The sequence below is a fragment of the Perca fluviatilis genome, chromosome 16, assembly GCF_010015445.1.
Source record: "Perca fluviatilis chromosome 16, GENO_Pfluv_1.0, whole genome shotgun sequence".
Lineage (NCBI taxonomy): Eukaryota > Metazoa > Chordata > Actinopteri > Perciformes > Percidae > Perca > Perca fluviatilis.
Window position 1 is genome coordinate 20454876 of NC_053127.1, and position 14162 is coordinate 20469037.

The 14162-nt window shown below is 41.4% G+C and overlaps 1 protein-coding gene across 4 annotated transcripts in view; it reads left to right on the forward strand.

The window, feature by feature from the left end:
• The first annotated feature begins 4051 nt into the window (after nucleotides 1-4051).
• The window catches only part of cadm2a (cell adhesion molecule 2a), a 227660-nt gene continuing 217549 nt past the window's right edge, over nucleotides 4052-14162 (forward strand). For 3 of the 4 annotated variants that reach the window (XM_039777197.1, XM_039777193.1, XM_039777194.1), the window contains exon 1: nucleotides 4053-4508. In XM_039777197.1, coding sequence (XP_039633131.1) covers nucleotides 4448-4508 — 61 coding nt within the window. In that variant the 5' untranslated portion in view covers nucleotides 4053-4447. Of the gene's footprint in view, nucleotides 4509-14162 lie in introns of all 4 variants that reach the window. The other variant, XM_039777192.1, reaches the window with a different exon arrangement.

Here is a 14162-nt window from a genome sequence, read left to right on the forward strand (position 1 = left end):
AATAAATTGAACATTGAACATTGTAAACAATATAATATGGAAAATCCCTAATGTGGGAGAGTATAGTGGTGTACTGCATGTAGTATTGTGATTATGTGAGCGGTGGTTTTAGTTATTATTAGAGTTACTTACTGCTTTCCCCCTTAGAGCAATAGATTTTTTTCCTCAACAGTCAGAAAGGAGCAGAAACTGAGTTAATACAGAGGACAACAAAAAGTAAGTATTCACAATTTCTAGTTAATGGGCTAAAAGATATAAAAACCACCAGTATGGTCTTTTAAAGCCTGCTGCCAAATAGCACAAAGCTTTGGAGCCACTAACAGTAAACGTTCTGTTCCTGAATATGCCCGGAAATGAACTTGACCTATAGTTACCAAGCAACACAACTAACACATGCTTGACTTTTTTGTCTCAATGCCTGGTATCTACTACAAATCAAACAGTGACACCGACAGAAACATATACAGACATATACATTTTTTAGAGTCCAAGTGTGTGAATAAATATTATCCAGAAGGTGCGTCTGCACAGTCTTTTATACTTCTCAATGGAAGTGGAATGCTGCCATTCTCATTAACAAGAGGGCAGTCCCTACCATCTTTGTATTCAGAGTTTGGTCTAGAAACCCTTTCCGAGTGAGTGGTACTGAAACAATTGGTGTGCCACTCTAATCTCAACACTGCTGCTGAGCTTTGGACTTGGCTGTATTTGGCGGACAGTCTCCCCTTGTGGTGTGTGGCAGCGTGCAATGGCTCTGGTCTCCGTGGCACTTCATGGTTGCCAAAATCTGAAGGAAAGGTCATTTATACTGCAGACACAGTGGGAGAAAAACACCCAGGTGTCTGCAAGAGAAGCTGCCTATGTCATACTGAAGTTATACATCCATTCTGGACAGCACTAGGCTGTGAAGCCTTTTCAGTTTCTGGTGCGTTGTATTAGCTACATACCATTTCCTTCCTCTGCCACCTTATCAATGTGTTTTATTTTTCTCTGTCTGGACTGAGTGTACCTAATTCTCCAGTTTCAGCATGCATACTGACTACATGATGTGTGTGTTGACAGACATGCAATGCCAAACTGCACACACTTGTATTTGTTTTAATCTCTAATCTAATTATTATTTATCCATCTATTTCACATTTGTTATTGTGAATGGCTTTGTAGAGAATTGACGAAGTAGGTCATTCAATTGAAACCCCCGCTCCCCACACACACACACACACACACACACACACACACACACACGGATGAAAGAAAATTTCAATATAAAAGCTGAGGTGATTTATGTCGTGCCCCGCCCTGTTCCATCCAAGCCAAAGTGCTCGGCCCTCAGCTTGGCAACGTGTGTCAGCCTACATTAGGTGGACCAGTGAACAATGGTCTCAGCCAGGAGCAGGTGGTGGTTACTTGAAACTATGAGAGGAGGGTGCGCATCAGTGGCTGTGTGTGTACATGTGTGTGTGACAGAAAGAGAGAGACAGGTCTATCTGCCATCTGGAGCACCGGGACAATCCCAGGTGAGGCGGAAACTTGAATGTGCTGTTTCTATCAGTTCACTGACTGGCCTCTCTCCTGGATCCAAACTTTTTTTTAGAAAAGACCTAGTGGTTCCTTGCTATGCCTCTAGTGATGGCACACAGCAATTTTGAGAGTGTGAAATGAGCCATGACAAGGTGTGCAGCACCCCCTCTTAAAGTGGACTGACCCAAAATGAGATCAGCAGACCGAGTCAAGTCAAGTTTATTTATAGATCGTTGTACACAAACAGATCCTAATCATTTATGGAAAATAAGGCACAACGTAACAAGTGTAGGTGTGTGTGTGTGTGTGTGTGTGTGTGTGTGTGTGTGTGTGTGTGTGTGTGTGTGTGTGTGTGTGTGTGTGTGTGTGTGTGTGTGTGTGTGTGTGTGTGTGTGTGTGTGTGTGTGCGCGCACGCGCACATGTGCATGTATGGGACATGTTTATATGAAAGGGCAAAACAGGATCTTTGTTTCTAAAAGTACCGGCCTGCATAAGAAGGAAATGAATGACTGCTGAGAGTCAAGGCAGGTTATGAGTAATGTGGAATAAAATAAAGTGCTTCTGAATCAGAATTTTATACCATATCATCATTTTTAAATCATTGTGAGTCAACCTTTTGCACTCTGACAGTCCTTACATGAACTGAAAAAGTTACTTGGCAGTATATTTTTACTTTGTTGTCTGGTGAGGGACACTCCCTGCTAAGCAGCTTTACATATGTGATTGAATTGACGTTGGGTTGTTATTAGCATAGGTAGGCAACTTTGAATAAGCAAACTTAATTTTATAAATAATGCATAGGCTGTTTTTAGAAGCCATCTTATAATCAAGCTAAATATGCAATCTAAGAGAGAGACCGTGCCCCTGAAATATGACATGAAAGATTAGACATACTGTATGTGATACAGTATGTGATTGCCAAATACATTTATTTACATAAAGCATTTGATAGATCCATAACTAATTCAACTTTTTTTAAATCACACTAGTCACATTTTGCCAACATTTTACAAAGAACACATTATTAATTTATAAAACCTCTGATTGCAGAGCTTCTGATGTCCCTCCTGAGATTATTGATGCCTGACATTAATTTATATGTAGTCTACAGTAATTATAGTTCAAAGCTGTTTTGTGAGCTATTCTACTGTATGCTATTTGATTATATTCTCATATATGCTCATTATAATCTTATTCCTTTTCATATGTTCATGTAGCATCACAAAGAAGCAGTTTGTAGCCTCTTCTCTCTGATCTCAAAGTCCTCAAATTACTTAACTGTTTTTTCCAAAGGGCTATAGACCACTTCCACCCCCTGTCCCCTACACCTATAATACCCCGCCTTGGCCCATCACATCCCACCTCACCTTTCCACCCCTCTGATTGTCCTCTGCAAGACAATCTTCAAAGCTCAGGCAGTTGTCAACCTTAATACTTCACAGCCCTCTAACCTGGATCATCGCTATCAACAGAGCAGCAAGCAATGACACATATAAGTTACCCAGTTCATGTGGAAGGACAGCTCACACCCAGAAGCACGTTTGCATGCTCTCTCTCTCTCTCTGTGTTTTGAATTCTGAGCCCATTCTACTTGTACACTGCAAAAAATTATCTGCTTGTCTCTCAGGTTGTACCCTGATGTGGCTGACAATAATAAGGTCCGTTTAAGACATTTGAGGTCCTGGAAGCGATTCACATCACACGATTTCACATCATATTTTTCACGCACTAAAATCACAGTTAAATAGCTGAAGCATTTTCAAAGTTTTGCAGTGGCTTACAGCCATACACATAAAACCTTCTACAACTTGTTCATCTTTGCTGCACCTCTTGCTGCTGCAGAGATTTCACCTTCAATATCCAAACTCTGTTATTTATAATGAAAGTAATTCATTTTGCTTCAAGTTTTTTTAGGAGAGGTATTTGCACAATAATTTTCAGCTTCCCATCTCTTCACAGGTTTTATTTTTTGTGTCTATGTATGACACAACAAGTTTGTAGTGTCTATGTGAAGATGTATCTTTTATGTTTCTCAGTGCGTTATTTGTTTTGTATTGTGCAAACAAATAAATAAAAAACAGAATAAATTCACTTCTGCCACTGAGGGGAAACATACGATATAAGTTAGCCTAATTTATTTATCCTGAGGGAAATTGTTGAAAAGTTAAAAAGGTGCAAATATAAAACATGAATAAATAAGCATTCCACCCAAAAAAATTTTAGTTAGTTAAAAAACTTTCGAAATATTTATGTCATTATATTGAGCAAGCTTTTACCTTTTTTTAATGGAAAAGGGTTGTTAACTCATTCAAATAGCCGTTTTCTGTTGAGACTCTTGTATTTATTTATTTAGTTCTCAGTAGGTCTTAAAAGCTAGCTGAAATTGATATTTTTTGCAGTGTGTCTCACGCGCTTACCCCCCCCCCTCCCTTCCCCTCTCCTATCACTTAGCCCCGGGTCTTCGTGATTGGTTCACCTTTCATGTCCGTCAAAGCTTGTGTGGGCGGGACTCAAACAATCCACTCGTGCTCCCTGCGCTGTGGATTGTGCGCCACAGCAGACCAAGAGCGGGCCAGACAGTAGTGCAGCAGCGGCAGCATCTACTCTGTTACCGGAGGACGACTGCTCTCAGTCACTGAGGTCTACTGCTGTGTTTCAGAGTCCCGTACACTGAGCCTGTACCTTCACGCTGGTGCATCCCTGAAATTGTTTTTTGAGGAGCGAGAACATTTACGTTTTCAAAAGAAACAGTCTACGGATCGTGAAGTCTGTTGTGTCAACCCCCTTTTCCCTAAGACGCACAATAGAAGCACTCCCAAGTCTACCTGGATAGCTGACAAAGTCGTCCGGTCGGGTTCGAGGTCCAGTGGGGAGAGACGGTGAGGAGAAGTTAGCGCGGAAGGCAAGAGCAAGACAGAAGGCAGGATGAATCTCAAGAGTCATTTGATTTTCACCCTCTACACTATTTATGGGATTCTTCTGAAAGGTGAGACTGGGACGAGTGGTGTGCGCTTGTGTTTTGTGTGTGTCATTTATGTGTTTGTTCGCGCGCATGTTACAGGCCAACAGCGGGGCAGAACGCGCGGTCACACGCGGTCACACGCGGGTCCTGGCAGGAAGATGCGGAGCTTTCTCTGAGTGGCTTTCTCATTCTCAAGTGGCCTATTTGTACGTCTGTGCGCGTGTGTACGTGCGTTGAGTATATGTGCGTATGCAAACGAGCGTGATGTGTGTGAGAGAGAGAGAGAGAGAGAGAGAGAGAGAGATTGTCCTGTAACATTCGGGATCTCTTGGATGTTAATATTCAGGAATGAGGGGAATCCTTTTCTTAAATGTGTGCTTAGGACACGACCTGCGCAGTGACATAAAAAAGAGCCCGCTAGGCAGACACACCTCAACATGAAGTAACCAACCCCGCTGTTGTTTTTGACTTGCAGCACTTGGATGAGTCACGGAGACACTGGCAGCGTTTTACGCACCGAGCAGTTTGATGCTGATGATTACGGCAGCTTTAGAGGCTCACAGTCGTGCATATCATTTTGATTCCAGAATTGTGTTTATTTTCTTCAATGATTTTGCCTTCTGTTTCTTCTGTGTAGGTGTGGTGACTCTGGCTAGTGCGCACAAGCATCTCCGGTGTGTTGTGTGCCTGCTTGAGGTTTTATAGAAGGCTATTGTCCATTACCTCAAACGACTTGTACCCTACTGTAGGAACAGGTGTACAGGACTGATTGGAATAGCAGGGTTCTCCATTACATTCTAAAAAGTTTATTTTCCGGTGTGATACTATTAATATTAAGATCGGTCTTCCTATGAAATTATCGACACTGTACCACTGCTTTCTGTGCTTACCTTTTACGATGGAAAACAATTTAGCGACGGCTGAACTCAACTAAATGTTAATATTCTGATTTCGAGACTTTTTGTGGTAATTACACGACAAACAGCTTGCAGTGGTGTTTACATATATTCCTATAGCGACTGTAATCAGGAGGGTAGTGTGACATTGGGGGTCAAGGTCACAGTGAATTGCGGGCGCCTGTTTTTAAGATGGTTCAGTGTCTTTTATAGGCATATGCATTGAAGTAGATCCATAACAGATAGTGAAATAATATAATAACAAAAAAGCTTTTGCTAAAACAGTGCCACCATATAGGCCTACAACCTTTTAGGCTCTTGTATGCTTATATTTATAATCTCTATTCTATAAAGTGTCTTGAATAGATACTTTTAAGTAACAACAGATTAGATGATATGGGCCAATAGATTGTGGAAAACACTTCTGTATGATTTATAATACCTATCATTAAAAAAACGTTGTGTTCACATCAGGCTCATTTGAGGATTGCATAGCACACTTTGTGCACTGTTTTCAGCTGTGTGGAGCCATTTTTCATTCAGAATAGTTCTATTTTTAACAAATCTGATATATAGTCGCATGAGTAAATTCCAGTGGTATTTTTCTGTGGTGATTTCTCAATACACTTAGCACAATGTAGTAAACAATGTTTAGTACTGGATGGCAATAAGGGAATATAACAATATCCACCTTTTATGTAAGAAGTTAAAGAGCGAGCAGTTCTTGAGTTTCTGGACTGGCACATTCAGACTGTGTACAACAGTGGCAGAAGGGTGATGGATTTACGCTGAAACAACTGTCAGTCTAACAGCAGGGCCACATATGCCATGCTGAGCTTTAGTTTTGAGATAAAGTCCACTTTATCCCACTCAAATCATATCAAGATGTATTTAAGGCATTTGATGCCAGATTTATTAACACGAAAGGTTTGACTTTAACCGCTTTTTCCACACAAGTAAATGAGAAATCCCAACTGAGTCATCATTTGGGCCCAATTCAATTCCCTTGATCATTTGTTGTTGTCTCTTTGAAGTGTATGTGTGTGCATGAGAGAGAGAGAGAGAGAGAGAGAGAGAGAGAGAGAGAGAGAGAGAGAGAGAGAGAGAGAGAGAGAGAGAGAGAGAGAGAGAGAGAGAGAGAGAGAGAGAGAGAGAGAGAGAGAGAGAGAGCGCAGTCATTCCTTAGTAACGGACATGATTAAGGCCATTCTTGATTTAATGAATTGATATGTAATAAGGTATCTGATATATCTGACAGCTCACACTGCAGCATTTATTGACGTTAAATGGCCTTTCTTTTCCTCTTAATTCTACTAAGGGTGACACACTCATTATGAGAGTGTGTGTGTGTGTGTGTGTGTGTTTTGCATATATTCCTGAAAATGTGTGCCATGTTTGTATAGCTTATGTCTGAAGAGGCCTAAGCAAAGACTTAACCGTGTCGGTAACCGCAGAGTGCATGTCGGGCTCATTTCATGTCCCCACCACACACCCTCCCATCACTCACTTTCTCTCTCTTCCTAACCCTGAAGAGGATAATGCTAGGCTGCTTGATTTGAACAGTCATCTTGCGGTGCAATACCTATTATTGTGTAGGTTCCACACAGCAGGCAGGTCAGCCTTCTCCTGAATGAAGTCTATCTTTGCTGAAGCCGTATCCGTGCACTCTGTAAATGACAGCTGTTTCAGCCCTCTCTGGCCCGGTGCCAGCTGGCATCAAGAGATCCAGACACACTGAATCTCTGTCACCGACTAGACCTGCGCGGTATATAGTGTGAACGTGTAGTGTTGTGATGGAGGTTGTTGTTTACCAACAGCCCGAGTTGTTAACATATTATCTAGTGTGTCTCATGTGCCACTGCCGGAGCCAGAGAAAACAGCCTGTTATGCAAATGGGACTCTTACGTAAGAGCTTGGGGCTGAGCGGCAGGCGAGGGGAGATAGAGGCAAGAGAGCGACAGAGAAAGAGGGAGATGTTCTAGAATAGAGGAGTTGATGTAAGAGTGATGTGGGAGGAGAGTTGTGGAGGAGGAATGTGCAATCTCCTCAGTTAAAGTGTGTGATATGTGCACTGGTTTTGGATGCCTGTTTATCGCTCTGCCTGCCTGGTAGTCTGTTTTGAACTCTTTAGCCTAAATACAAACCCCCGCTGAGGGATGTGTTTATCCCCGCAGTGAGTCTAAGCTGCTGAAGGCTGACCCACCATCCCTCTGTACTTCCGTCCATTCCTCCCTTGCTTCATCCTCCCATCCTGGTGTGGAGCTTTGTACCACAGCAGCGTGGGAAAGCTTCTGATAACAAGCGGCCTTGTGTGTGTTTGCAGAGCCACTGATTACACGGGAAAAACAAGATGTTCTCCTTTTTCTTGCTCACTTGCACTCACCCTCCCACTTCTGCGTGTTTGCAAATGTGTTCATTTTCATGGACACGCTTTGACGGCTAGAACGTGTGAGGGGCTGTGTACTTTACACTGATGCCATGAAACTTCAGTGCTGAGAATCCTCAGTAGAGCAGCACTGGCTCAATGTCACACAGACAGACACACCGACACACACACACACACACACACACACACACACACACACACACACACACACACACACACACACACACACACACACACACACACACACACACACACACACACACACACACACACACACACAGAGCTCCACTGTGGATTCATTGCTGCTCTGCCAAGGGATTTCCCATGATCAAAGCCAGTCTTTTGTTAGTCCAGGTGTTAAAAAAGTTGAAACAGAAAGGAGGAGGAGGCTGGAGGGGAATGTGGTAGGATTCAGAGCTTACAAGCACTTCATGGCAGAGCAGAAATGACACTTCCACTGCCACCTGTTCCAACTCTGTCTCATATCAGTAAACACTTGGGCAGGTTTTGCTTGCGAATATACAGCTATGACGAGTTAAATACAGATGCTCTTACAGTGTGTGTAGAAATAGGGATACAGTGAGGCAGGCAGCCAGTCATTGTTAAGCTTAATACACATGTAGTTGCAGATGGTAGAGATTCACAAGTAGTAAAAACAGAACCTAGCAAGACACCATGGGGGAGTGAAAAGTTCCAAGCATTATGCAAACTACTACAGTACCCAGAAAATGTGCCTGTTTGGAACAGGCCAATTGCTTGGCCTGTGGTATTGCTGGTTGTAGAATTCTCCAAAACCACTTAATATAAAACTCCACTGTATAGCCTACTACTGACTTACGAGGTAGGCTACTTCTACATTAGAGGAAGACATTGTGCTACTATATTTACCTGACAGAGAATGTGGCAGATTCCGAATTTAGTCACAAAATATCACAATTAAAATGTGGACTAATCCGACAGTTGCCTCATGGACTCATGGCAGTGTGCTACCCACCTGGCCCGTTATGAGAGCTAATCAGCACCTATCTGCATTCATCAACCACCAGAAACGAAGCGAGTAGCCTACAGAGACAATCTCACATTTAGCTCCGGACTGTTTGTGTGTGTGCGCGCACAGAGAGAGAAAACATAGTGTTGTCTTTTTCGTCAACAATATTGCATGATATCAACACCGTTCAATGACGGCGGCATTGTCTCGTCTCTCGTGCGATGTCCATGTAAGCAATCCGATGTTGCTTCGTTAAAGCGAAGAAAAGTTTGGTTATTAACGTAATATCCAGTAATCATGTCATCAACGCAAAACAGTCAAAGTCAAAGTCGTTGAACCTCTCCACGGTGCTCTACGGAGCGTCGTCAACATTTAAAAAAAAATGCTGCAGTCAACCTAGGGGAAAGACTGTTAAATACAGAGACCCGGTGCTAATACGGCAACGGTGCCTTAACGACTGTTATCTACCGGACCGAATTGCAATGCAGATTTCGGTGCCTTATTTAGGTTCCACTGAAATGCCTGCGCTTCTCTCTGATGCTCCGCAACGGACGTTAGAGGCAACCTAAACATCGCTGCATGGGACGCTAGTTAACACTATGTCCTCACAGTAGCTGCACAGGTATCATACATAACTTCCAGGTCTCTAGCTCTCACCATTGTGTGGACGGACACAAGCAGGCACTAAGTTTATTGAATTCTGCAGTACAGGGCTTTACTGATCCTGGCAAGAATCTCCTGAAAACAGAATCCTCTATAGAGTAATTGGCTGTGTGATGACAATGACGTAGCATCACAGGTTGTTGTGTTAATAATCACTGCACATTTCAAGCATGCAAATCACAAGATATCTATAATTATGTTGTCAGGCTTCAGTTCAAGAACATTTCACATTTATAGCATAGTAATTCCAATAAATAGTATATTATTTTTGCCAAATTGATAGGCATTATCTAATAGAATCCTATGTTGGTGATGCTGTGAGCTTCTGTATTTAGCTTCATAGTTACAAATGCAGAACATGTCAACGTGCAATGTTGTAGAGAATCAATGCAGGGGAAATGTAGATTTGTATTTTGGCATCAAGACTGTGTTTATATTTCTTAGGCAGAGTGGTATTTAAAGCCAGCCTACAGCGAGAGAAGGGAGAGATGAAATACAGCCTCCCATGGAGAAACGGGAGAAAACAAGCCCACAGGTGGAATTGGCTGCCACAGCAGTGGCAGCAGACAGCGAGCTTGCACCCTAAATGCACCTCCCAATAGTTGAAAGAAGTATGCAAGCTCAGCTAACAAATCAGCTGATGGGGCTTTTTCTTAGTTAACGTGTAGCTATTTATGTATACAAGTCAGGATATGAACGAACATGCATTTATTGATGTGAGACTAATGTAATGATAAAATAAAATACCCTTACAGTTGGAAAAAGGATGCTGGAGGTTGCATAATGTGTTCATTTTTATAGTCTTGACTGACAAACAAAGGATGTTTGGCTTCTTTTGTTTGAGTCAGACTTCAGCGATCAGATATAATCTACCCATACAAATTACGCACATAAATTAGGAAAGACATAGGCTGTGTTCTTGGGTGTGAGTGCATCAGTCTGTGTGCATGCATACATGTGTATGTGATGTCTGTATTAGCATTAAATTCCAAAGGATTAGCGAGTGGCTAATCTGAAGCTCCAGTCTTTGACAAGCCATGTGTCACTAATCTCAAACACTCTGGAATAAAGAGACACAAACACAGTCACTTTTTGGATTAAAACTCTCCAAACAGATATTGGTTGTAATCTTCCACTCAAACCAGAAAAAGGTAAAGGAAGGTTTAAACTGAAGAAAAAGAGAAATTAGCGAAGATTACTAAATTATTTACTGTGGTCTTTTTCTCTCTTAAACACATATGTGCATACTTGCAAAAAAGGAAACAAGTAGGTTGATTTAACATGCACTTTCATATGAAGCTAATGTTCTCGACAGGTTCCTATATCGTCCTCTTAACAACTCTTAGCCTAGATAATGTTCTTTTTATGTTGCATGCCCTTTCATCTGACAGCTTCTTTTCATACAATTCCCAGAGGGCCAGAGTCTGGAGACTTGGTAGTACATGTTACAGTAATCATTTCCTTCAATAGAGATAACAATATGGACAGCCGTGACTCTGCCTAGTCCCTCAACTCTCCAACTCTGATATTGTTTGGGGACTTTGTGTCTGTTCTTGATAGAAATGAATTCAGCCAAAGCAAAGACAGCCCATATTGTGTACAGTTACGTTCTTATACGCAGTGTGTGTGTTTATGTGTACACCATAAACACACAAACTGGCACAAATACTGTACACATGGACACTTATGCACACAAAAACCCAGCAGTGTAAAGACAGCAGTGAATAAACAGCAGCCACATATTTTGTTTTAAGGGACTACATTTGCTGGAGTAAACACGGGATGAAGCTAAAAAAGTGTGCCATTTTCTGACTTTATTGCTGCTGTTTTTTTATGACCCATATTCAGAGATAACTTTTTTGTCCACACAAACATTTTCCTGTCAAATCAGGGTTGACAGGAAGGGTAAATGGATTATGTTGAAAAAGGTTGGAGGTAGAGCAAAAGCAGAATGGGGAAGGAAGAGAAAGATACATCTGCTATCTCCAGGCCCTACGATTTGGGGTTTAGATGGGAACATACCAACAAATCTCAATTTACACTGCGAAAAACATTGTCTTTATAAAAAAAGTTCCATTAAAGTGAAAGTCCAGTCAGTACATAAACAGAAAATGAACCTACTGTATATCCACCGGAAATCCCACAGATGTTTCCCCAGTCATGATTCATAATTTTGCAAATCACCACTGCTATTCCATAAAGTAATCCCTAAAATGAGTTACATCCCTCTTTAATGACTCCTGATGGCTATTACACATTTCTAATGGATATTTATACTTGTTAATTTCTCTTTGCAATCATTTTGTTTCAAATTGGTTTCAAAATGCAGCTGCGTTAGCTACACTACATCTGCACTAGTCTTTTCATGTTTATGATTCATTTGAACGATATGGTTCTTGAATATCGTGCAAAGCATTGGTAGTGGAGTTGCTTAACTTGTACTTAAACAACAACAATATGGAATTATGTCACGATACTAATTGAAAAGCAGGATTTACGGCATCCACAAATGCAGATCTATCTACACACTTGTTTTAGCATCATGGTCTCAAAGGAAACCTAGAAGTAGCTAAAGCTAATTGAAATATAATTCCCCAAAGACGCATGTTCATGTTAATTGACTTTCTGTGTGTGCATGTGTTTGTGTGTGTATGTGTATGCGTACACTTGAGTGTGTATCCCTGTATGTTTTTGTATTCATATAATCGCCAGAAGTCAGTTTCTAGTCCCTTGTCTAATCATCAGCTCGAGGGCCCCCCCACATCTTAATTCAGTGTTTGAAAACCATTAGACACTCCTTTGCATGAACACCATTTCTAAACACATCTAATGTAGTGAAATTATGCAGTTAGTCTCCACTGATGTTGTCTTAAACTCAAATTGAGCTCCATTCCATTGTGGTTGGTGCACACCATAAATCAAAGCAGTTTTTTACCTCTGTGTTGTTTCAGTTCTTCTATATCAGGCAAATGGTAATGTGCACAACAATAGGGCTTTAGATGGGAGCAAAGGAAGGATTTGTGCAAAGGTTTCTGCGAGCGTTTCCGTGTGAAAATCGAGAAAACAGGTTTCAAGCCTGTAATTAAAACTACAGGTGTGAAATGTCATCCAATTGAAAAGGTTTCACACCTGTCACCCCTGTTAACAGACACGCATACACACACATACTCACAAAAAATATAACCATTAACATAAAAACATGTTTATACTGTACGCAATACAGTAAAAGCTGACAGACAATCAAGTACATTTACTGTATACATACATGTACATAGAAACACAGACACACACATATACTGTATACACATGATCGTGAACTTGCCATTTCATTGCTCCAAATGTCTCTGTTTCTCTCTTTGTGGCTCTGCTGTCATACTGCATGATGTCTTCTGTTCAGTTGTGCTTAGTGCTGTCTGTATTATTTTTTACCATATGGATCTCATTTCTAAGTAGAATTCCAAAATCCTTTATTGGTTCTAAGTTTGGAGTCTGGCCGCTTTCTGTGTAAAGATTGCTCCAGGCCTGTTGTAGAGGGGAGGGAAGATGGAGTCAAGTGAGACAATTTATAACAGTTAAAAACCAAATGAACTGAGACCCTTGGCTTGGGTGAGCGAGCGGCAGCATACATAATGCGCCTTAGGGATTTCTTCTCCACACACATTTGGGTGTGTGTGTGTGTCCAAACTAGCAAATACATAGCACACAGAAATACACAGCACCCTCCACCATCTGTCTCTGTTTGCCACATTGCAAATCCATTATATGCTACACAACATTATTCCCCCCATCGTAAGTGGCACACACCCCTGAGCTTACTTCAACTATCCTACTCAGTGGAACGGTGACAATTTGCCACCGCATACACATCTTTGTCAAAGATGCTGTGGCATGTTTCCAGCTGGATTTAATACATATTTTCATGCTCCATTTGCATTTTTTTGTAAATTGGTGTTAAGCATTGATGCTTTGAGATTTTACAAGCCTGTTTGCTTGTTCCTGCTGCTTCATGTGGGAATTTGTGTGATGTTTTCAATTGGTCCCCATTGAACTGTCACTGGACTTTAATAATCCTGCACCTCTAGTAATACCGGTATTCATTTTTGCATTTTGGCATACAGATTTAACACACACACACACACACACACACACACACACACACACACACACACACACACACACACACACACACACACACACACACACACACACACACACACACACACACACACACACACACACACACACTCTGCATGAATCTGGCTATGGTTTGGCTCAGTAGTTTTATAGCTAACTCATCTCCACTTCTAATCAAAACGCTTCCCCAGCCCTGAACCTCCTGCTGAGGAAACAAAGAAGTTATTATGTTTTTAAATGGTCTCCAATTACGGGTAATTTCACTGCCTATCTTAAAGCTATTTGCTTTTCTCTCACTTTGCTCCGGTTGGGTAGAGCAAGCATTGTGCTCTGCAAAAACAACGACTAGACAAGTTAGACATACAGCAGATGCATTCTTTTGGAAAAAAAAGAATGGCCTGCCTTTCTTTGCACTCCCTCTATGTCTCTCCTTGTCTCTTATCTTTAGAAATGGGAAACACAGTTAACTCAATTCCTCCTTTATCTTCCTCATTAGTGTTTGTCTCACAGTGCACTCACTCAGTCCATCACTCCTTTACCCAAAAGTCAAAAGCCCCACTGGCTGAAGTGAGTCAAAATTCTCATGTAGTAAGAATCCAGTAAGACTCATT